Here is a 25,670-nt window from a genome sequence, read left to right on the forward strand (position 1 = left end):
TGCAATCTCCTGTCCCCAGGAACCGAAAGCTATCTTGTAAGCAGTTAAGCGACAAGTGACAATACTTTTCTAAGAGCAATGCTAAAATTCCACTTTGGAAACATTCAGCCCCATAAAAATTTACCAAAAAATTCCAAAGGGGGAGGGGAAGGTTTACCAATTTGCATTAATTTGGTTACTGTTGATTCAAGAAGAAAAGAAAAAAAAAAAACCAAACGCTGGTATTAGTCAGACAGACAGGCAGTGACAATGGTACCAACTAAAGGACATAATGTAACATGATGGACTGAAAGGCAGATGACATAAAAGAAGCTGTATTATGCATGACAAGAACAGGGACAGCCTGTACCACAAACTGAGTTTGTGAGCATGCTCAGTTAATAACACTGCTAAGCACCCTTGAGAGTCTCAAGTATGACAGCTTACCATGAAGAGGATAAAGCTTTAAAGCAAAGGTTGGAACGTTGTAGTCAAGCGTCACTGAAGTTTTAGTTACGTGAATACAATTGAGGAGTTGTAGAAAACTTACAGAATTAACAGCTTAGAGAGACTGTCCAGTTTAAGTTATTTTACAACTAAGTTAAACAAACAGATTTGAAACAAAAGTCAGACAGACATCATTAAAAGACCAAGACACTGCCATATGCAAAAGAGTTAAGGGCCAAGAATATAAATTGTACAAAACTACTCGCCTCAGTAATAGTCGAAAGAGTGAACAATCAGATTAGTTATCACAAAATGCAATGTGCACATCCCTAGAAACAAGTCGACAATGCAAGCCAGGGTGCTCCATGCTTACCACCACGGCAAAACCACACACGGCACTCCAGTTTCTTATCTTCCTTGGGCTATTTTTTTAAAAAATCACTCCTTACATAATTGCTATTTTACAAAGCAAAGTGATAACACAGGCTCATTCCACCTTGCGAGTTAGTTCTTCCAACAGGCAATGTTTTATTTTTTTTAAAGTTAGGGAAGGGAATACTTAAGTTTCAGTTTTTCCAGCTGGAAAAACTCCAAGAAGGCCAACCTACTGGTTGTGAGAAGTGTTACCTGGCTTCAAGAAAAAGTGGCCCATGAGATGACTCCATGAAGATGGAATCTTCTACAGAGTGGACGGCGTGCACCTGGTGGGTAATACTGCCTTCGTCGTCTGCCAACAGCATGGCACCCCACTCAGCTACCCCGGCTCTTAACCTTTATGCACATGCACACAGTTTGCAGTTCATAGCAGAGCTCACAAAAGAAGGGGACTGAAAATAACATCTCTCAATTAAATATCCCACACACAAACTGAGCTGCCACCTTATACGATGCATCTCATGCTTTCTATATTTAAAATAAATGTATTCTATAGCAAGCTTCCAAACTTAAAAAAAATCTCTCTCTATGTACTCTTTTAAGACTCACATACAGGCAAGGAAACCTAAGGCTCCTACATACATTCTCTATGCATCCCTCAGAGGCTGGTCTTGGTATATCCAAAACACTAAGAGAAGCCCTTGAAACCAATACCACAAGCAGCCCTATCAATATGTGGTGACCGTAGTATTCATTCAAAATGAGGCTAACAACTATTTGCATGAAGTTTATAGATGCTTCTAATTTCAGACTACCAAAAACTACAACACACATCTGTAAAAACTTAAGTCCGACACCCCAAACTCCTAGACTGTCATGGACCTATGATGCGAGTCTCAAAGTTTACAACACCAAGTCATTAGAGACATACAGAATTTAAAGTGAGAACACAGCCTAAAAGTGTGTAAGAGGTTTTGCCTCATCTTTGGTTTCTCTGTGATTTTCATGTGTATTCACTGACAAGATTTTTTTTTAATTTTTAACATTTATTTTTCAATTTAGGGGAAGGAGAAGGTTAGGACTAAACTAGCTGTAACCACATTAAAATCAGGCAAAACGATTTCTCATAAATATTCTTCAAGTATGGAATCTGTTTCACACAGCTCCCTCTGTTGTATTTTATTAAGTATTACCATCACGAAATAATATATTCTGACTGACTTTACTGCTTAGTTTTCTTTTGCATTTCCAGATAGTAATTATTATTTCCCCAAGCTATAGTACAGCCTTCAATAGGCAAAACAACAGTTCCCATTTATCTAATACATGAGAAATAATATAGACACATGCTCAACATAGAGCTAGTTTAAAACTTAAGGCAACTATTAACTCATAAAATACATTTCAATGACTCCATCAACATTACAGTAGTTGTTTAAGACACTTTTAGACACGGAAAGCTACCTAGAGAACTATTTTATGTCTTCACCATGAGCATTTAAAAGCTGCACTGACCAGGCTCCATTTATAACAGAGAAAGCATCTATAAGGGACGGCTCATTTGCCCGTCCTTGGCTAAGCCACATTTGCTAATTAGCTAACTGACAACACCTGAAGAGAGAATAGTGCAATCTTAGGACCCTGTTGTCCGTAAGTATCAGGAACTAAGCAATGTTTGTCATTTCAGGTCTCAAGCAGAAGCAGAGTAACAGTTTCATAAAGCTGCTCCTGAGTTCATTTCTAAACCTCAAGCAAAAATAATTCTTCTACAGTTCAAAGTATAATTCTTTCAAAATGACTCATAAAATATCATCTTAGAATAAATTATAATATTTTACTGCATACTTTTTTGTTCCTCTTAAAGTTTATTTTTCTGACCATTAAAAAGGTAATATATGTTCATTATAAGACGTGGAAAATAAAAGCAGGAAGGAAAAAAAATCACCTAAAGTTCTATCACCTAAGGCAACTAATTAAAATTTGGGATACTTCCTTTTAGACTTTTTCTATGTATTTCTTACATACCTGCAAACAACATGCACAGTTTATATCATTTTACATCCTTTCAAAAACTTACTATTACATAAAGGCTTTTCCATAAATTATGGAAACATCATTTTAAATAGCTGCATTCCATTTCATTCTTCCATTGGTGGCTATCTCCATTTCCTGGTGACTATAATGAAAGTGATGAATACCTTTCTTCATAGGATTTTTCTCTGTGTTTAGCATAGTTTCCTTAAGACAGACTTCTCCAAAATGAATATTACAGGGTGAAAGATGTGTGTGTAGATTTTTTTTTAATCTATTGATATACCAGAATCACCATATTTTCCCACTCTATATGGAAAGATAACTTAGTTCAGCAGTATCTCTTTTTAGAACATAAGACATAATGACTAAATACTAGAATATAACCTTAATTAAGCTTTTGAAGCTTTTTAGAACTTTTCAAGTTCCTAGGTGGAAAATTCCTGTGTGTTGGATGCTGGCTTTCCTTCTTAGGAGTGCTGAGGGCCCATATGTCAATCAGATGACAAGTGCTTCTCGACACAAGTGTGGGTGCCAACCAACATATTTGGACTTGGGTATTATTAAGGCTGCTCCTTAATAAGGCAGAGAGAAGGAAATGTTTCAAAATTCAGGCAATAAAGAGTTAAACTAAAAACTGTTCACGTGAACAGTTACACAAGGTGTATAACAGACTGACCAAAATTCCTATGAACCTTTGCACAGAATGCCTTAAAAGAAGGCATACAAGATGCTTTTGATTAACTCTGCAATTTATGGTGAAGATAAGAACAATGAACTAAAATATTTATTGGTTCAATGTATTTCACCAATAATAAGGAAATGTTACCAATCACAATACTTAGAAATATAAAATAATCAAATTCTAAAAGGCTCACTGGAATTAAACCTATTCTAGCTATTACCAAATAGGGTATTTTTAATATTGTTTTTTATGTGTCACAGGACTTTATATCTGGGGTATAAAACTATATTGCAGAGGCCTAAAAGTTTGCAAAACTTAGAATTTGAGGAAGGGGGAGAATTCAGAAAGGTCCAGATAGAAACTAACCTTGACTTCGACTGCAGACTATTATGCAGAGGAAAGAAAAGTTCAGTAGAGCATACTCAAAAAGAGCGAGACTAAGAGACTGTTGAAAGAGTAGCTCCACCCACACAGTCACTTCCGACACTTTTCAGAAATAAACTTGAATTTCCTATTTTTCATTCTTCTCCTCTCACCGTTTCATCCTTTTCAAACACAACTCAGAAGTGTACAAATGCACTAATACAGTCTTCTAATTTTATAATTCTATCTATATATGTATCTCAGGTATGAATTTTTAAGTTAACACTTTGAAACAGCTTATTTTACTGTAATGCATGTAACCTAAAGTTACAAGGGCTTATAGATATTACATATAGCTTTTTCCTATTTGCAGTTACATATCTCAAGTTGAAAACTGTACTGAGGTCACCAAAACTATAGTTAAGTTTTCTGGTTTTAAATATCTCATTTTTTAAAAAGTCTCCTGGATCTCCCTGCTTTTATTCCTCAGTGTTTCAGCCTGGTGAAGTATTTTTTTATATTTATTTCTAATAAAAATGCCATTACTCCTAATAAAAATTTTACTAATAATTCTCCTAACTGAACTAGTAGGCATATTTTAAACAGATATTTCTCAAAATGGGCAAAGAAATCAAAATACAGTGTCCAAAAAAGATGAACTGTCACACAAATCATAAGAAAGCTGTTAACTGAGCATGCCTAACTAGTAGCATGATTTGGAAAAGGACACAGGTGCACATCAATGTCAAGAAATGCTTCACCAAACATTAGAAGATCAAAATTTCTAGATGATCGTAGCTACATGGGAAACACATAATATCTACATGTTAACTACTGATACTTAAAGATCTGAATAGGCAAACTTCACCTTGTCATGTCCTTTAATATACTAATATACTAACCAAATGGCAAAAATTTTTCAATTATAAGCAGCAGCAGCTTACTTAATGAGAATCTATAACACAAGCTCTTATATAATTTTAAACGTATGACTATGTATCCAAATTCAAAGAAAAGCCTTGTAAGGACCTTCATATAAGAGAACATAGCAGTTTCATATGAAATTAAAACACGGGACAGACTTCCGCGGATACAATATTTTACTATAACACAGTATCAGAATCTCTATAACATTAAGATTTCTAGGAACCTATCCTCTTCATAAGGCGATCCTATGAAAAGGCAGTTCATTTAGGTGTGATGACAGTAAAATCCTTTCTTCAAAAAAAGGGCTCCTATATTAAGTAACATGATTTTAAACTATGTAAAGGAGCAGCTTAGGTGATCATTAAAGCACTACGGGCAAAGGAAGTAAGTCATTAATGAATGGCTTAAAATAAATGTCACATACATCCAATTTTAAAAATACGTTTAAAAACACAATGGGTATGATGACTGTCCATCACCTTTGGGTCTCTGCAAACACTCAGTGTGAACTATGCACATGCTTGCCAAAGTAAAATGCGGCTACCAAACTTAAGAAGTAACATGAACAAATAGTTTATATGGTTAATGCAAATAATACAAATGGGATGAAAGAAATCCTAAAACTAAAATACGCATCAAAGAAAATCACACCAAAATAATAAATTATAAAATAAACATCCAGATTAAATTATAGGTTAGGAGAAGTGGGAGGATTATACACAGAAACCTAGCTGGGAAAAGGATGGAGAGGAGTTAAAAAAATGACTAAGCGGCACAGACAAACAAATGAAAATGAACACCTAAAGGAGGAGACAAATTAAATTTCACAGCACACTACAGTATAGCGACATCCTCATGCAAAGTAGGAGTATTCTAAGGTCAGAATAATAAATACTTAGTAAACCAAAATCCTGGGTAGTTCAAACCAACAATCAAGCTCACTCCTACATAATCATTTTAACACTTTCAGATTAAAAAGTATTTACATATTAAAAAAGTTATTTTCCCCAGCAACATGATTTACACTATTTGAAATAAAACATTACCAAAGATTAAAATCATCTGACCACGTTAATCATCTTCCAAATGTATTTAATTCAAATAATTCCAGTTATTCAGAAATTATTCTCAAGAAGAACATAAACCTATCCAGATCTGAAAGGTTAAGCGATAATTACCAAAGAACAAAAAGCTGCATGTCAGATACAGAGTTTCTCTCTCACATGTTGAAATCAATATACATTCAATTAAATTGGAAAGAAAAAAAATTTTATTACTGCTTTCTACCTAAACTATGTAGTGTCAGTAAATATGCTCAAAAAAAGGGACAATCTTTTCTGGTGAAAGACAGATAGCTAGGGAAAAAAGGAAAATTTCAGGAATGAATCTGCTGTAACTGCCTAAGTATAACTTAATTAATTAGGCTTAAATTTTCTCATGATCAGGTTATAGCACTTCCTTTTTTAGCACAAGGGACTACAGTAGTTGAAAATATAACCAAAGGTTAAAGAAAAATCTTTAACAACAACACATTTAGAAAGATACTTAAAGGGAGGTCCATATCTTCCTCATCTTCACTATTTTGCCCCAGCTCACAGCAGGATCCTATCTAAAGCAGGTACTTAAATTAAGTATTTGAGTGAATAAATCAAAAGCGGGGGGGAGAGGTAAAGGGAGAATGTGGTCTCAAACATGTATTATCTCTGGAAGTAGTTTCTAATTCAGTGACAAAAATGTTTACAAGCACACAAAAACAATGTGCTAATTTGAGACCAACATGTGTGCACCAATATTTGTCTATTAATATCCTTGCAGATATTTAATAAAATGTTTTGCTTAAATAAAAATTTTAAAACTGCTGTTTTAACAAACAGTTCTAAATCGAGAATTAAATAAGTTCTAAGTCACTAGGCATGACAGATTTCTAAAACCAAAGACTTCAGAGCTAGTGTTGAGTGAGAATTCTCCCCACTGAATTACAGTGAAAATTTCTTAAACGCCTCTTAATCAATCAATCCTTTTTCTGCTTACATAACAGCAAGATATCCCCAGCATGGCAAACCAAAGGTCCAACCACCAAAGGCTGCCAAGCCCGAAAAACAGGAGGGAAAGGTAGTTCCAGCCTTATCCAGCCACTCCATAACTTTTTCAAATTTTTCAGGAGAAAGGAGTAAAATTGGAGGGGCAAAGGGTCTCAGAGACATTTTCATTGCTTAGGTATACTTTTTTTTTCTTCATTTTCACAACTCTACACTATATCTAAAGACGGAGGTTGCAAACTGGTGGCCTGTAAACACGCTTTGTTTGTTCTGATTAGTACTTTAAAATTTAATTGCCATTACTCAAATATCAGGAAATTTCACATAAAAATCCTGATTTCTAGCGTCTCATAGAATCAGAAGATGTGGTAACACCAGGCCTGGACAACAACGAATGGCCAAAGCCGAGTTGTGGCTGCGTCTTTCGGGCAGGGCCTATCATAGTCCCCACCTCCCTTACTTCTTATCGTTAGCCACCTTCATTCATTTACACTATTCATTCAGACCTGGCAGGCACGTAAGTTTTGGGCCTCCACTCCACCCACCTTATCTACATCCTTTTGTAAACCAGAAGAAACTTCAATACAGAACTCCTAAATTTCTACTGTACTTCTACAAAATAAATTATTGAAATACTCCCAGGGATCAGGAAGGAGTCCTTTGACAGGTACACTAGTTTCCCTCCTCTGTTTCATTCTTTCCATTCTTGATTACCAGATGTCAGTGATGCATGCTGACATTACGATTACATTACTTCTAGCTTATAAATGGATATGACAAAATGTACTGATTTCGAGGATCACTGTACAGAGTAATTCACTATGAGCAAGCTCATCCATTAATGCACACCCAACCTATTTCATTGGGAAGCTGACTAAATCAACCCAAGAATAAAATTATCAAAGATGCAGACAATGAATCAATCTGCAATTATGGACAATTAAGAGCTTCTAGAATAAATTAAATAGTTCATGATCAGCAATTACTAGGAGCCAAGGTGGGTTCACCAAGAATAAGACATCAAATAGATACCACTTCCTCATTAGGTAAAATTACTACATTAGCACATCAGAGGAATGTGGTAATAATTATATATTGATTTCAAAAAAGCCCTCCATGAAATCTCTTGTAAGATAACAAGGTAAAATATGGGCTGGATAATAAAATATTCTTAATTGACAGAATAATCTTTCCCCAAGAATCCTGAACCCGTGTCACCGGGAAAAGGGTTCTCCAGTGGAGAAGAGTAGGGCTTCCTCACTTTAGTTCTCTCTCTCTCCAATCTCTGAGTGTTTAATATTATTTTTTATCAATAACTTGAAAGATACAGAAGACAGATCTACCAAATTTGCAAATAACACAATGCTGAGAGAGAGAGATAATGGGACAAATGACAGAAATAATGTTTGAAATGACTGAGCTAGAACAAATGGATCAAAAAGAAGAATATGACATTTAATAGAGATACATACGTATCTGCATTTAGATTCAGAGAGTCAACTAAAAATGTTAAATACACAATTAGAGAGGAAGGGACACTGCCTTAATAGCACTTCATATGAAAAAATTTGATTTCAATTAACCCCAAGATTAATATACATCAACAGTGGGAGGGGGCTGCTGAAAAGTTAATTCATACAGTAGACAGGTGCCGTCCTAACTGTGGAACATGACTGCCCACCGTTCCAGGCTAGTCAGACCACACTTGGAGCACTGTTCTACATTCTCAGTGGCACCTTTTAAGAGGTACTCTGAAAACCTACGGGGCTTTCAGATGAGGACAACCAGGAATGATGAGGTCACTAAACCATCTAATTTAAGAAAAGGCTGGAAGAAATGGGGATGTTCTACCTGGAGAAGAGAAAATTAGGGGAGACATGATGGCCGTCTTCAAATGTCTGAAGGATTGCTATGTTGAAGAGGGAGTAGAATAGTCGTGTGTTGTTCTAAAGGGCAGGACTAAAACTAAAGGAGAGAAAGTTACAGGGAAATCATTTTAGTTAAAAAAAATAATGAAAAGCAAAGCAGAAGCAAAACCCCTCTCCAACGAGGAAAGCTATCAGCAGATACAGAGCACTCTCTCAGAAGAGCTTGAGGAAGGCAATCGAATGGGAGGTCAGGCCAGATGAATTCCAGAATCTCTTCCAACTCTACCATTTCCGACACCAGAGCTCCTGAGTGTTGTTTGGTTTGAACTAGCCTTACATTTTCTCAGACAGTTGTCATGAGAGAATCTGCCTGTGTCACACTACTTTATAAGATGCCATTCAAAGGACAGAGGCAGAGCTGTACAACCAAATGAGCGTGGTGATCCCCTCAAAGCAGTCACCTGAGATGGCTGCATTCTTATTCCAGAGCTGCTAGTGCTCAAAACGTCACTGAAACTCTTTTAGAATGCCTTCAAAGTCAGTTTCTGACTCATGGACGACAGAGTCTCATTGTTTCATAGCCACGTCTGCTATACTGCTGGTGGATACAAACGACTCTACTCAGGTGGTATAGTCGGAGCCTAGCCCTCAGTGAGAGTCCAATGGTAAACCAAATAACCGACCCATTTCTAATCAAAACCTATTTAGCTTGATCATCTGTCTTAATCAAGCCTAGCTCCCAATGACATCTGAATGAGTTTAAAAAACTAATTTATCCTTAGACACATAAAAATTTGACATCAGGTACAAATTAATATTACATAAGTTCTTAAATGCTCACAAAATGTAAAATCAATTTGAACAAAGGTAGCATGACCAGAATAAAAATATAACCTTCCAAGCTCACTGCTTTGAGGGGATATATACCTCCTATTTCTCTGTTTTTCTTTCTTTTTGAAAAACATATTATTTTCTAGGCATATTTCATGTTTTGGTTCAATCATAAAGACCTCAAAAACTAGGACTACAGATCTTTTTTCTTTTCCATATTCCTTTGAATCTTTAAAGTTGCTTATTATCCTCATTTCCAGAAACTAGTTTCTTTCAAATAAACATTCCAGGTCCTTATAATAGAGAATGTTTTCAAACCTAAGATACTGTTCACATTGGTATGGTTTTAATTAGCTGTATTATGTGAATGTCAGCTGAGTATACTATAACATTTGGGATCAACATTTCTTTTCCTTACTACCAAAGTCCTAATTTGGTTTTATGAGTCTCAGCCAAAAGATTTTAATCTCCCTACACATATTATCCTCTAATACGAAAGATACCTTAACTCCTTTAATGAAAAAAAAAAAATCCAAAAGCTTATTTCATAGTCCCCTAAATATACCTATTAATTTAAAAACATTATTAAGGATGATTCCCAAACTAAACATTGTCACCACAGTGAGAATTTTAGTGGAAGTTAGTTGGGCATCAGTCAGCTTGTTGTCTTTGTAGTGAGTATCTGTATAATAAACAGTTATCCACTTTTTTCTTTTGTATTTTAACAGAATGCCTGGTACCCAGTAAATAAAGTTAAGAACCTGTTAAGAACTGCAGTGAAGATTTTGTTCTTTACAGATTGCAGCAAGTCTGAGTTGAGGAAGTTCTGACAGATGCAAAATGTACACCTGTTGCAGGTGCACATACAGCGTAACCGGGCATGGCTGCGAAAACACACAGAAGGACAGGAGTTGAGTTCTTACTTACAAATATGGCACAAGTCAGGGTGTGCCAACTTAAAAAAATAAAAGATTTAGGCATAAGCAACACTAAGGAAAAGGATAGTGTGGGGCATGCTAAAGTTGTGCAGAATTCCACATTTACTAGAAACAAACAGCAATAGCTCCCTCCTCCCTCCCTACAGAAAATCTAAGGAAAATTAGCTAATACTTTTGCTATTTTGGAGGGGGGATGGAATTACTAATATAAAAGTGGAATTTCAGTGGAATAAATATGCACAGCAATAGATGGCACCCTCATCTAAATTAATGAAAAGAAAAACTGAGTAAGCCATAGCACCCACCAAAGGACAAGGTTTGCTAGCATTTAAATCATCATTCCCTCTTCCTCCTCCTCCCTCAGCATACACACATGCCTGAAAACCAGGAAGGAGAAGAGTGACAAATACACAAAAGAGTCAAAAGACGAGTATACTCAACCCTGAGAAGATATGAACATCGTGTTTAATTCATTAAGCACCCTGGCTCCCAAAGGAAAACAAAGTGCTTCAGAAATTTCCACTTGAATAAATTATGGGGTTAATTTCATCTGCTATTATAACACAGCAGCCAAGTATGATAGTATGAAACTCTGGGTAAGGATGCAAAAATCAACAATGGATCCAATTGATAGTAGACAGGAAATTTAGGGAGGCTTTCTGACTCCTTTCTGGTTGAGCGGAGTTGCACTAAGTTGGTACAGGCACACGGGCAACCCACTTCACCTCCACCCTAACAAACAAAGTAGGGGTCTCCAATGACTGCTCAGTGGTCAGAACCACTCAGACATACAAAGCCATCACACCACCCCTGAAGGGGTACTGGCGCAGAACCCATTCAGAAGAGCGCCACCTGATGAATCAATGCCATCACTTCCTGTAACACCTGAACATTTTTTAGAGGCTTCTCAGTCAAAGGACTGGCCCAATCTGACTTGGCTTAGCTTGTGAGATCTGATGAGACCACAGCGCACAGTGGCACGGTTGTGGAGATTAGCAGCATCCCAATAATGCCTAATCCCAACATGAAGAAAAACAAGAATTAATTTTTTAAAAATACTCTTATTGGCTTAAGACATTCCTTTTTAAAACTTGACTTGTGATGATGAACATTTCACTGCTACTAAATCACTGCCAGCTGTCATACTGGAATCCATCTGCTATTTTATAAATTGAATCTGACTCTTCAACATAGACAGGCTCCACCCACCAAAAAGGAGGGATGCAAAGTATGCTTAGCAACAGGGAGATGCTTCATGAGAAGTCGTTTGGGATTAACCATATAAACAAGTGTTCATGTATGTACATTTATTATATACACACACACACATACACACACACAAATTGCAGTAAAATGTTTTAAAGATGCAGATCTAAAAACACTGCTGCAGTTATTGACAAGATCAAAATAGTGCACTTACATAGTAAAAATAGACACCATAATATACAGTTAGGCAGTAAGCCTGACCAAGCAGTGCGTTTCTGGATAGTTACTAAATGTTAATTATGGCAAGAAAGGAGATTTGGTCATCTATAAGAAAACGTCAGCAAAATCCCACAGAAGCCATAAAGAAAAAGTAACTTACAAAGCAGTTTTTAGAAAGACCCAGATTTTTCTCAAATTCTCTATTCTATCAGTGTGGCCCATGTCTCGGGAGAGTCTGTCTCTGTATTGATCCTCTCTGTAGATAACATACATGAGAGTTTTAAAGCAACAGTAAAACATAAATCAGGTTTTGCTTATCTTATAGTAATAGGAATGACTTGTCTTCCGATACAAACAGTTTCAAGAGTGTGCTGCATTTTTTAAGAAATATTAGTTAATGGAATAGCAGTCAAGTTAACCCTGATTTGAAAAATCTGTACAAATTAACAGCTTTCTGAAAAACCTGTCAGTTTACAGCAATGTATGATCATTACCCTAATTTATACTGTAATTTTCATAAGAAAAATAATTTAGAGACTAATATAATAATAAATAAACTATAAAGTTCTGAGAAACGCACTGCCTGAAAAACTACCTTGTTACAAAACAGAATTTATACAAACACAGTACTCGAGGAGAACGCCATTAAGAACCATGCAATTTTAAGGCAGTTAGTAAATCAGGAAGACGACCACAGTTACGTGCTTGTGCATATGCATGGATAGATATACAATAAATGTACATAAAAGTTGTGGCTCAAAACACAATGTAAAACATTTATATAGTAGAATTCCAATTACGACTGCTTTTTACAGCACTTAAAGACAGTTTATCCTAAACTCAAACATACCAATAATCTAAACATAAATTCCTAAAAGATTTTAGAATCCCTCATATACTCAAGATCAATTAATCAACAGGAAAATATAAAAGTGAACTTTTTTTCATATGGAACGCCTTGTAAGCACAAAGCAACATGATGCTAACCCCATTTTATTGAAGTGAGACTATCTTTTTTAACGTTGAATGGGAGGCTGAGTTTTACTGTACTATCCTATTAAGATAGTTACAGCCTCATCAAAAATATATAAATATTATCAGAAGCACTGTTTATATAACTTTATTATGGCACCCAAACCAAACTTGCAGTTACTCATAAATTTGTACCTTCTCATTACAAAGTGTCTTTCTGTTGCTGAACAACTTCTATGTGACATAGAGTCCACCCGCATGGCTAAGAATGGCATGCAATGTTATTATGAACCATGCAACATGAAAATGACGGCAGAGTAAGTACTTACGGGTACATGGCCATTGTTGTCAATTTAACAAAGATATCTTTACTGGGTGCATCAGCAGTATTGCAAGTAAAGGCTTGTGGTGGAGGCATTTTGTGTTTCCTGCAGAAATCAGCAGGTGAAATACTATATTCTTGTTTAACTTCATGCAGGTCTGACTTTGCAGCTATGATTAAGCAAGGTATTCTGCTGTCCATAAAGTGTTGCTATGGAATAAAAAATGAAACAACAATCTGATAAGTTCAAAAATGACTAAATTTAATTAAATGTGCACTAAACATTTTCTCTAGATAGGCAAAGCATCAACAACTTCAAAGAGAAAGTGAACTAAGAGGCAAAGACTGGAAGAGGTCCAGGTCAGTCTCCTAAGACCAGGACCACTTTTCTAATGCTGGTAACAATACAAACCTATGACAATTCTTCAGATTACTAGAATTTGAAAAAAAATGTGTTTTTATAACAAAGACAATATTTTGAAATAAAAAGAAATCCACTTAAACTTCTCTATCCTAAAGCACACTATTTTCATACTACCTCCAGTCTTCAAGTACATGCATTTATATATATATATATATATATATATATATACTTATATAGTTGTAGCCATGCTCGACACTACCATTTAAAAATATAATACTGACTCTTTCATGTTTTCAGAATTCCAATCATTACTGTTAGGGGGTACAGCTCAGTGGTAGAGCATTTGACTGCAAAATCATTACTTTTAATTGCTGGCTAATATTCCACTGGATTATTTTATCTTAATTTGGTAAATCATCCTCCTATTCTTACACATTTGGATTATTTCCAGTTTTTTGCTATTAAAAATAATGCTAGATGGGCTGGCCCAGCGGTGTAGCAGTTAAGTCTGCACACTCTACTTTGTCAGCCTGGGGTTTGCCAGTTCAGATCCCGGGCACAGACCTACGCACCGCTTATCAAGCCATGCTGTGGCAAGCATCCCACATGAAAAATAAAGGAAGATAGGCAGAGATGTTAGCTCAGGGCTAATCCTCCTCAAAAAACAAACAAAAAATGCTAGAATAAATTGCTTTGTACATATAATTTTTTTACTCCTATTGAATCTTGTTGATAATCTCAAAGTGACTGATAAATTTTCAAGCCTCTAGTTTCTTCCCTTGCTCTGGCTATTATTATCCTTGGTGTAACTGGCAATGTATAATCCATGAACATTCGTAACAGCCAAGAAGACCTTCCATTAATGCAGAGGTTCTTAACCAGGAATGTACATGAGAGTCACATGTGGAAAAAAATGCTTTTAAAAATACAGACGCCTGGGACTCTACCCTCCCAGAATGAAACTAGAACCTTCAGGGACAGGACACAGATGCACCTACTTTTAAAAAGTTCCACAAGTGATTGTCTTGCATTTCCCTGGTTAGAAAACACCACATTACAATTCCATTAAACTCCATATAAAGTTAAACTTAGTTATAGACCAAAAGAGCAACAAACCTTAAAAATCCTGGCACAGTATTCAAAGGATTTAGGGTTACTGACGTCATATACCAGGCACACAACATCACAAATGATCTCAGCCTCAGTTAAAAATTCCGATTCTGAGATATCATGCAACTTGTGCAAAGAAAAAGATAATGAGAAACATAAGTATCATAACATTGATGTATAATTAAAGTCATGATGTTTTATCATTGCTTAACTTGACTTCCTAATAAAAAATACTAGTTAAGTATAACTTTTCAGACCATTTTGAAAAGTGAGAAGTATAGATAAACAAGTAGCTTCTGATTTTTTGGATTAAAAATGGTGATTAAGGGCCAGCCCCGGTGGGCTAGTGGTTAAGTTCAGCACGTTCCACTTCAGCAGCCTGGGTTCGGTTCCCAGCTGTGCACCTACATCACTCTGTTAGCTGGCAGCTCACACAGTAAAAAATAGTGGAAAACTGACACGGATGTTAGCTCAGGGAGAATGTTCCTGAGCAAAAAAGAAAGGTGATTAAGGTTCTACAGAAGCTAACATTTAGTGAGTGACTGAAGTGCTGGGCAGGCCCCTTACATGCATTCTCTACAATCTAAAGGTGAGATGGTAGGCTAAAGAGATTAAGTCAACTGCCTAAGATAACACATCTAATAGGTCATCAGACGAAAACCGGAACTCAGATATGATTCCAAGTCTATTTTCTTTCTACCACACCATCTCTTCTCCCATCAATCAGAAACACAAAGCAAAGGATTCTTTATACGAAGGTCATTCTGTTTTACTTCACTGCCTACTCTTTTTCAATGTTTATTATAAAACCTCTAATGAAATATCCCATCTATGATATGCTAATGATCCAACAAGAGTAAAATTCAGTACTGAGTTATATAACACAGTGCATCCTTGTTGAAGAGAACAAAGGGGAAGTGTAGAGTCAGAAGTGACTCAATATATTCCAAAAAGAACACTATTACAGCATGGATATTCAGAGACATGAAAGACATCAATTTATAAAGAATGTATACAGAGTAAGGATAAAAAGAGGAAAACTAACAGTCAGCAGTATTTACTCAGTATTCAATAAGTAGAATTATACTTATAGGAGAAGACTGGGAGATAAACAAGGTTTAATTAGAAACTAACAAAGAACTTTAATCATAAAGAGTGAACTAAGTATAAAATTCAACGTGATCATCTGTCCGGCAGAATAAACTATTTCCAAAAAGAAAGCGAATAAACTTCTCCTAGTAGCTATTATTTGTTAGGAGTTTCTCATATTAGCTAACCTAATAAGAAATAGACTCAGAGAGACTAAGCTACTTGCCTGAGGTCACACAGCTCATCAACGGTGGACCACGTTCAAACTAAAATCTGACTGAATCCAAGAAGAATATATGATCTCTTTCTATTGTATTTCATAGTATCTTTTCAGGCATACCCTTCTTTCATTCATTTTTTACGCTAACATTTCTTAACTATACTCCTCCCTGCTAAATAGATAAAACTCGATTCAGATTATAGATAAATTACCAAGCACCGGCACTAAGGTTTCATATTAATTTCTAGTCAACAGTAAAGGACATCATTTATTTAAATAAAAGTAGAAGAAAGAGTAAAGAGGAGTTAATTTTTTTCTTTCTTATTGTGGTATAACATAATTAAGCACACAAATAGGAATTTTTACACATATCTATAGCTGTGTAATCACCACACAAATCAAGGGAATTAAATTAATTCCAATGAATAAACCACTGAAAAAAAAATCACACAAAAGTTACGCATACAGCCATTAAACTAAACCCAACTGTGTTTTCAAAGAGTCACTTGAAAGTGTACCTAATAATTAATAACTTTTATATGCCAGAGATTTTCTTACCAACAAGTATTTCTCTTGTCCATATACATAAACAGTGTTAATCGCATAGTAGGACTTATGATCATCACGAATTTTCTTCTGCCTCTGAAAACAACCAGAAATCTCAATATTTACAGTAAGAAATTACAGTAACTAGTTTTCATCAACACACATACTCTGCATGTATTTGTGGGTGTGTTATAAATAAAGGGGCATTCATCTCTACACTATGTATTATTTATCAGTACAAAGGGGATATTGATTTTATGTTTCTAAGTTCTTAAAGTCTAAGACAAAAGACGCATTTGTTCTGCACAAAGTGGAAGCTGCAGCTGAAGAGGACTATATCCTTGAAAGCACGTACTCCAGAGCCACCTGCTGGCAGTTCTCATTATACTATAATTTGGTCTGATATGAGACTCATCTGGAAATATGTCAATCTCCCTACTCAAGGCAGCACTCAGAATTAGTATTCAATTTGAAATATTTACTGTACATTTACTTCACGCCAAGAAATGAGATAGATGCTTTCACGTATGTATTCATTTAATCCCCATCTGAACGCTGGTTAAAAAAGAAAGACAAATGATAGCTAACATCAGTGAGGCAAAGATAAAGCCAGTTCAACGGGATTATTGTTACACTTGAGATTGTACTTTACTAATATACAGAGGTCACTGAGTTCTAGTAAGCATCTAAAAAGGTGAACGACTATGAGAAAACTATGCAAACTCATGACTATAAAAACTTGTTGGATAAGGTTTATTTTCTGAGAACTCTCACCGATAAGTTTCTTCCAAGAAGAGCCTGAAGAACTCCACTTTTCCCACAGTTTTTCACCCCAATTACATTACATCTGAAGACATTTCTTTGAGTCTGTTTTTTCTGAAGGTCTATCTTTTTATCTCTTGTTACTAAAAAGAAAAAGAAAACTAATTGTGTACCACTTAAACTCACTGAGCCTCCATTTCACCTTCTGCAAAGTAGGGTAGTGCTGCTTATCACATTTATTAAGTGTTTCATTGACAAACAAACAAACTGTGTAACAGTCAAGCTGTACGTGAAATAAAGTACTAAATATAATACAGAAGGGCCTCACTTAGTGGAAAAGATGCATTTCGGAAAGTTGGCTCTAAAGTGAATTTCTAGTAATCAAATAATACTTATTTCATCATAAAATAAGTAGTACATTTTCCTAAGAAAAATGATGTCCTAAAAATGAATGAAAATTACAATAAATGTAGGCGACACTATAGCCCATCTATTTTGTTCCGTGATAAATCACTGTCATAACAAATTACAAACTAAAAGAAGCTATCTCAAATCTGTACTCTTGGATCAGTAAATAGGAAAGGGATAGGCACTCTGGGGTTAACCGGCCTTCCAAAGGTAACTCTGTAAAAGAGGCAGGCCAGAAAACAGTGCTGTGTCAGCAGAGCAAGGGGGCATCTCGTCCTGAAGTGAACAGCCTCCTTAAGCTGCTCCCAAAGATTCAACTACAACAAAGCTCACCAGAGGCACTATTTATGGTAGCAAAAATCTGAAAGTGATAAAACACACACAATAATCATGGCATAGTTAAATTACAGAACATCCATATGATGACACATTATTTAACATTAAAGATGTATAAAAGTACACATATTGATATAGAAAGATGTCCACGATATATCTTGTTGAGTGAAAGAACCTCACGCTGGCTAGCAATTAGTTCCTTACTCTTTGGTGCTGAATTAAATGCTGTCTGAGTTGTTAAGTAGTTTAAAAGGTACTTGCTCTGTCAATTTAAGACTGGTTGTCTTCCTGCGCTGGGGCTTCCTATAAGACATGGCATTTTTTCCCACCAATTAGGATTTAAGAAACTCTTGAAACGATCAGTTCCCTAATTTGTTAATTCCATACCTATGGGTTTTCTTTAAGCGGAGCACATTGCTTGGCAAGAATTACAAGATCTGTGAAAAATTTATTAACGTGGAAAACGGTTACGAAGTCGAGAGACATACAATTAATTCAATATGAGGATCATGTTCTCATCAACATTGTTCTCAATGTTTGAAGAAAATTAAAACACAAGATAGGCTGGTAAATAAATACTTTTAATGCCCATAGCCCTCCGTGATTTTCATCAGTTGAGTACCCACAGTAAACTAGAAGTAAGACCTCTACACTTCCTTTATTGATAAACAATAAAATGAAGCATCTCAATTCAAAAGAAATTGCCAAATCATGGGGAAAACTAATAGAGTGTAGACATGGAAGAATAATGAATATGAATTTATTTTCACATATGAAACTGGAATCTTAAAATATTTTTCTAGTCATGAACTGAAGAGTATTCAAATACTTACCTGTAATGGCTGAAGCCTGAGACTCTTGTTCAGTCAATATTGAATAGCCCAAATAGCCCAAATACTCTAGGCACCGCTGTACATCTAAATAGGTCGTGAGCCTAGGAAAGAGTAGAGTTTAAAATGTGGAAAGTTCCTAAATGAGCATTTATAGAAAAAAAATTCCAACAGCTCAAATAATTTCACCACCAGATCCAGGTAATTTTTGTCAGACTGCTTTAATTTCCCATGCGCCCAACCATGATTTTTCCTACACTGCCATTCTTAAGACAGAGAAGAAAGGGAGAAGGCAAGATGCGGGGGGATTCCTATAACTCCTCCACCTGCCCAGAAAGAGCAAGGCCACAAGATGAGCAACAAACTGCTGATAAAATCTAGAGCCGGAATATTTTCTATTCTCTGCTCCCCAGTCACAGAGTGTACTGCAAACATAGGCTAGCTGAGGACTTAATGATAATTAAGTCTGAAGAACTTTGTGAAAGGTGCAAAAATAACTCAAAGGCACTTGAAATTAGTCAGCCTTTCTTACGATTTGAAAAACTAAATCCTGGTGTTGAGAAAGTTAATCTCACTAAGGTTAAAGTAATTATGTCATCAGGTGTGACCAGAGGATTTCCTCAGCACCCAAATACAACATCAACTGTGCTGCAACTAGATTTAGACAAACCCTCCCTGAGTCTGACTAAGACTGCATTAAAAACAAACAAGCCTCAAAATAAGTCTTCAGTGTCAAGCAAAATATGCTTTCCCCATATTCTGAAGGTCTAAGAACTGTGCAACAGCAATGACGTTTCTACTTCCCTTAATCAAAAATATTAAAATTTAGCTCAGTTTTGATGTAAGACTTATTACTTAAGTGTTTGATGCAAGACTTATTCTTCTTTGGATGATGTCCCTGTACATCCTCCAAAAGCAAACACATCTCTTCCTGATAGATTTAGAGAACATCTCAAGTTCATCTTAGAGATAGCAGCAGTATTGTAAATCCTGCTTACAGGCAGTTACGACTGAAGCATTTTGTAAGATCTGGCAAACTTACAAAATGAGGAATGTGATGCACCATAATTTTAAACCAGCTGTGACTCTAGAGGAAACAGGCAAGCTCTATACTCACGTCCACTGGGAAAGGAAGCCCTGGTAGGTTATCCAGCCTCTTTCATTTGTACAAACTGTGTTATTCACATCTGGCCCCCAAGGTATGTAAGGGAAAACTTTAAACAAATCTTTAAGCTCATCAGGTGACAAAGCACAGTCTCTATCCTGAAAATACACAAGGAAATATACAAAGTGTCTAGATTATCTAAGAGAATAATCCCAAACACAAGAGCCCACCAAGTTTAGTAAAGCTATGCTTGTAAAAACTAATGACTGAAAAGAAATTTTACACTTTGATAAAAATTCCTTACCTGTCTATAAAAAAATGTACACAAGAGTCTATCAGAAACTAGACTTTTCCTTCTTGAGAAAGCAATAAAAGTAAATAAATAAAAGAAAGTATGTTTGCTAATTTAATTAAGAGAGTTTGGGTAATTTGGGCTATGTCTCATAAGCACCCCATAGCAAAGGGAACAGAGTTAAATCATTCACAGAAAAATATTTTATCATATATCGTGGAAAACTGCAGCTAAAAGCTTACCAAATCATGCTTGTCAAAGGTGCTTTGGAGAAACAAATATGCATGATGATTTAATTCAGTAGTGCAATCAGGAGGTATTTTTAGCCTGTTGATAAAAAAATTTAAGAGTAAAATAAAGCATTAATCAAATATTAAAATTTAATTTAAGAAATGAATACAAAATTGCAACAAGTCTTTTTGTGGGATGACATCCTTTACAAAATATCTTTGCTGGAGCCATTTAGACTTTCCCAGGGAAAGTCACTGGAGTGGTACGGCGATCCTCAGAAGAGGCATCATAATGGTCATTTCGAGCTGACATATAAAGTTTTTTTAAATATCTGAAGGGCAGGTTGAAAAAAAATTTACAAATAATACTGATTAAACTTTAATGGGTTTGTTCTTCCTATAAACAAGTTCTAAGTCATAATTATGAGCTTTGTACAATGTCAACACTGCAATGAGTTGAAAACAATGTGAAGAGATGTTATTTCTGCCTAAGTTGACCTTTTTGACTCACCCTAAATTCAGTTCAATGAACATTTATCAAATGCATGAGCTAGGTATTAGGGACACAAAAACAAGACAGGCTCCCTATCTCTAAGGAACCACACACAAGTGGGAGACGAACCACACACAGATAACCTCACTATCGCAACAGAATGAGGTGAGTGTTGAGTACGCGTAAGCTAAGGATGCTGGGGGGCTTTCCATGAAAGGGAACATCCCTGGCCTGGGGATGGAACCGTGTGAGTGCTGCTGAGAGAGACTGTCACCTGAATTGAGACTAGAAGAATAAAAGGCATTAATTAGGTTGGGGGCAGAGGGAAGGAGAGAGTGAAAATACCATGGGCAAAAGCCTAGAGTGAGAAACAACATATGACTGGTGGACTATAAATAGTTTAGTATTTACTAGAATGAAGGCAAGGAGCGAGCATGAGGAGAGCAGATCATGAATGACCTCACAGACCACGTAAGAAGCTTGCACCCGGAGCCAGCCCCAGTGGTCTAGTGGTTAAGTTTGGCGTGCTCCACTTCAGAGCCCAGGCTCGATTCCTGGGTGTGGACCTACAACCACTCATCTGTGGCTGCGGCCCACATACCAAAAGAGTAAGATTGGCAGCAGATGTTAGCTCAGGGCGAAGCCTCCTAACCCAAAACAAAAAGAAACTTGGGCTTTATCTTGCCTTGAAGGGAAGTAACATGGCCAAATCTGCATTTATATATCTATTAATCCAGCAGCAGTGTGAAGGACAGAGGCAGAGTTTAATAAGAAGGCTAGAGAGATTCAAGTGGTGGCTCTAAAGGGCTATTTTGCAGAAAATTAAAGGCAGAGAGCATAAAGAAATTGAAAGAGATGTTAGTGAAGTTACAAAGCTGTAAGAGATGGAGGTTCCTCACTGTCATACTTAAGCAAGTCATAAGCAACCTCCTGTACAATTTATCTACTCATATAAATGGCACAGAAAAGAAAACTCGACGAAAAGGTCCCAGGACAAATTCATTCATTCAATATATATTTATCGAAAAATCTGGGAAATTACTTGAGCCAGGATTTAATAACTTTGACAAGAGAAGTTTTAACTTAGAACTGATTAATGGACCAGGAATCCAACCAGAAAGAACTCTCCTTCCTCAATGATGGGGAAGGAAAAAAACAAGTCTTTTTGATCCTTTACATAGATATGAGGGGTGCTTTGCTAAAATAAAAAGGGACAACATGAAAATAATGTGCTACTGAAAAAGTGAAGAAAGGCTGAAGACTCAAAGGCCAGATCTCGGGAAGTCACGTCCCTGAAAAGCCCACTTTCCTGGGGTAGAGGAGAGGCATCCTACAGCAAGGCGGCCTTCTATTTTAGGGCGACACTGGGTCCATTTTTAAACAAAGAGAACTTAAACACAGAATTATCTAAAGGAAAATAACCATAAAGAGACTGGTTGTTGCGGAAAAATACTTATTTCATCCTGAGCTAAGAACAGTCTTTAAAAGTTAGGGAGGAAAAGGACTAATGAAAGGAAAAGAAAAACGCTAACCAATATATTTCTGATCTCTTGACTCTAAAAGCCCGTTTGTCTAGCATCTTTTATCTCCCTCCTCAATAAAGTGAATTTAAGAAGATACTTGTATTTGCCACGAGAAGAACAAGAAAAGTTTGAGCCATCCTATAAATCAGTGGCTCTCAGCTGGGAATGATTTCACTCCTGAGGGAACATTTGGCAATTTCTAGAGACAATTAGACATTTTCGGCTGACATAACTGGGGGAGGAGGTGTTACTGGCATCTAAGGATGTGCTAAATATCCTATAATGCGTGGGACAGACTCTACAACAAAGAATTATCCAGTCCAAATTGTCAATAGTGCCAAGGTTGAGAAACCCTGCTAGAAACCTCTCTATAAATCTAATTTATTCCTGAGTAGCTCAAAGCCTACCCAACTATGTGCTAAACAAAACTTAAAAATACTTGGCAAGTGAAATCAATTAGAAAGCCAAAGGTACATACAAGGGGAATAAATATTCAGGTGTCAAGTCCAGATCATCATCATAACCAAATCGCCGAAGCACAGTCCAAGTAGTTTCGTGTCTCCCTCTCTGGATAAAAAGCGTGTGTAAAAAAAGAAAACCTGAAATAAAACAAATTAGTAAATACAGTTGATGTGGAAAAGGGTACAGAGTCACATGGGAGATAAGCACGTAAGCTAATGGCAAGAGCTAGGTTCACGGACACAGGCACACTAGCTCTGCATACTGAAGATCAAATCAAAACAAAGTTCACAAGTGTCTCAATGAAACAGAGCTGCTTTCAGAACCATTTCACATATACACCCAGGGCAGCAAGAGACAGCACTACATGAAAGGGCCAAAAACACATCTCAAGGAATCAACACACCAACAGTCACAAAGTTATACAATACCAAGTAAAACCACTTTATAGATCTCTGTGCAGAATGGAAAATTCTGGTGTTCAATTCCATCTCTTATTTCACCGTGGCTCTATAATGTATTCTACAGGGAACATTCTGTACTTGGTAAATTTGACTGGTAGACAAAATGTCTTCCCTAAAAATAATTTCTATTTAAAGAAGGCTTATGAAAATGAAGAATTTTAAGATAAATTTGTTCGCTCCAGAAATCTTTCCCTCAGATGGACCTCTGCATTCCTGAGATCCAACCAATTTCCTTATCTGGAATTTATGCTGGCAGTCAGGACAATCATCCCCACCGATGGCCTCTCTCTTCCAACTCTTAAATATCCAAGTTGGATTTATACTACCATTCCCTTAAAGTATAAATAATGCTCTAGAGACCTTCAGCTTCTGTCAAATTTTGAAAATATTAAGTTCAAAGGGGGAAAAACACCCTTCACCTACCTTTCAGTGTCAATCCACTATCAGCCACACCATCACTTATGTGTTTTCTGACTACATTCTTGACATCTTCCAGAGCTTGAGGAGCTAATGGAGTGTTGAAACAAATTCTCTAGCAAAAACCATAAAAATAAATTTAAAAGCAAATCAGCATTAAAGCCACAAATAATATAAAACATTAATCTACAAAACAACATTAAACGAAAGAGTTGCAACCAAAAGAAACAAATTCTAAATTAGGATAGTGCCTGCTGTGTCTTACTTGAGTAAAACATGGCACACAGAGAAGGAAAGAAACTTTTCCTATCCACTCCTTGGAGTTTCTAAAACAAAGAGCTCTTTGTGTAGCTAGGTTACACAAAAGCAAGAAAGAAAAATAATTCAGAGTTCAGACTTCAAGTCATCCTTAATACACCCACCGTGCACCATGAAATGACACTCTCAGAGTCCCCTCAATTCCTATGGGTAAGAGAGTTTCATACACTAGGTAAAAACTTAAATAGCTTGATGTGAAAGATAGTTTTACACAAAAGAGACACGTTTATCAATGTCATTGTTTAAGCTAATAAATTTTTTATAGCTTTTCTCAGCCAAAAAAAAAAAAAAACCAAGATTTGCAAACATCTGAAAATGAAGAGGGCTACCTGAAAGAAGTTGAGTTCAGCATCATTGAGAGTACCATCATTATCTTGATCAGATATTTTAAATATACGAGTAAGGGCTTTTATACAGGCTGGTTTCATCTATAAATCATTAAGAAAAGAAACAACTGTTTTAATTAAAATTGTTGGGATTTTTTAAATATGATTTTCCTAAGTAACGCTAAAGATAGTTCTGATCATTTTTACCGTCAAATACGTAACATCCAATACAACCCACATGAAAAGTGAACTAAGGCAAAGACATTTACTTTTATACTCAACTCTTTTTAAGTAAATGAGGCAATATTTACTTGGACCAATATTTGGAATGGTCATACTCCCCTCATGACCATGAATCCTCCAAGAATGGGCAAAAGAGAAGTTCATCTTTAGAGAAGATTCGTTCATCCAGTCATATAAAGAAGAAATATTTATTTATTTAAGCCTTCCTTCATTCCATAAAGAATTGGAGCTGACTTATAAAACGACTAAGGACTTTGCTTCCCAACTTCTGATTTTTTTAAAACATTTCAGCTCTCTTGAGGTATAATCAACTGCTGATTTTTGATCATCAATCTTCTGGTACCAGAATGGGACTAAATGTTTTGATCTGTCACTTGTGTATGTGTGTATGTCAAAGTTGGGATATGAAATGTGCTTATTCACAAAAAGGTGGCAAAATGGCACTGGTTGGCAAGTGTAAACGCTTTTTACTAATTTCCTATTATGAGATAAGAACTACTTACATTTAAAAAAGAACCTTGCCTTTTGTGACTCTAAAATTTTCCTAAGTAATGCTGCTGGAAATATATTTTGACAACTTCCTTAATTTTTATTTCAGGATTTATAACGGATAGAACAAATATTTGACTATTTAAAAATAAGGCCCACAGGCTTCTAACTTGCATAATTGCTATAGGATAATCACTGTCAAGAATTTTGAGAAAATAAAACTTTCAGGAAGATCTTTGAACATTGTGTACACTTGGAGGTAGATCTCTTATGGACACAACTGAAGCAGAGAAATGAGACAGCAAAGGGAGGAAATGCGCACTTATTAACTTCTTAACTTCAGTCACATGGCTATCCAGAGCAAACAGCAGTGATGAGTTTTGATCATACAGAAAAGCAATTCTTTAAAAAATTGAAAAGGAAACTGTTATTTTCCCAAAATAC

At 36.0% G+C, this 25,670-nt stretch overlaps 1 protein-coding gene across 22 annotated transcripts in view; it reads right to left on the reverse strand.

Moving 5' to 3' along the window:
* RHOT1 (ras homolog family member T1) overlaps nucleotides 1-25,670 on the reverse strand; it is a 56,667-nt gene that overhangs the window by 1,498 nt on the left and 29,499 nt on the right. For 5 of the 22 annotated variants that reach the window (XM_008521461.2, XM_070562597.1, XM_070562599.1 and 2 more), the window contains exons 9-18: nucleotides 24,498-24,596; nucleotides 23,857-23,965; nucleotides 22,989-23,109; nucleotides 20,507-20,591; nucleotides 19,985-20,130; nucleotides 18,871-18,971; nucleotides 17,306-17,436; nucleotides 16,544-16,627; nucleotides 14,683-14,802; nucleotides 13,210-13,412 (exon numbers count right to left, since the gene is read on the reverse strand). In XM_008521461.2, the coding sequence (XP_008519683.2) occupies nucleotides 13,210-13,412; nucleotides 14,683-14,802; nucleotides 16,544-16,627; nucleotides 17,306-17,436; nucleotides 18,871-18,971; nucleotides 19,985-20,130; nucleotides 20,507-20,591; nucleotides 22,989-23,109; nucleotides 23,857-23,965; nucleotides 24,498-24,596 (1,199 nt within the window). Of the gene's footprint in view, nucleotides 1-1,053; nucleotides 1,198-8,697; nucleotides 8,812-10,306; nucleotides 10,430-12,068; nucleotides 12,165-13,209; nucleotides 13,413-14,682; nucleotides 14,803-16,543; nucleotides 16,628-17,305; nucleotides 17,437-18,870; nucleotides 18,972-19,984; nucleotides 20,131-20,506; nucleotides 20,592-22,988; nucleotides 23,110-23,856; nucleotides 23,966-24,497; nucleotides 24,597-25,670 lie in introns of all 22 variants that reach the window. The other 17 variants (XM_070562594.1, XM_070562585.1, XM_070562587.1 and 14 more) reach the window with 7 other exon arrangements.

The sequence above is a fragment of the Equus przewalskii genome, chromosome 10, assembly GCF_037783145.1.
Source record: "Equus przewalskii isolate Varuska chromosome 10, EquPr2, whole genome shotgun sequence".
NCBI lineage: Eukaryota > Metazoa > Chordata > Mammalia > Perissodactyla > Equidae > Equus > Equus przewalskii.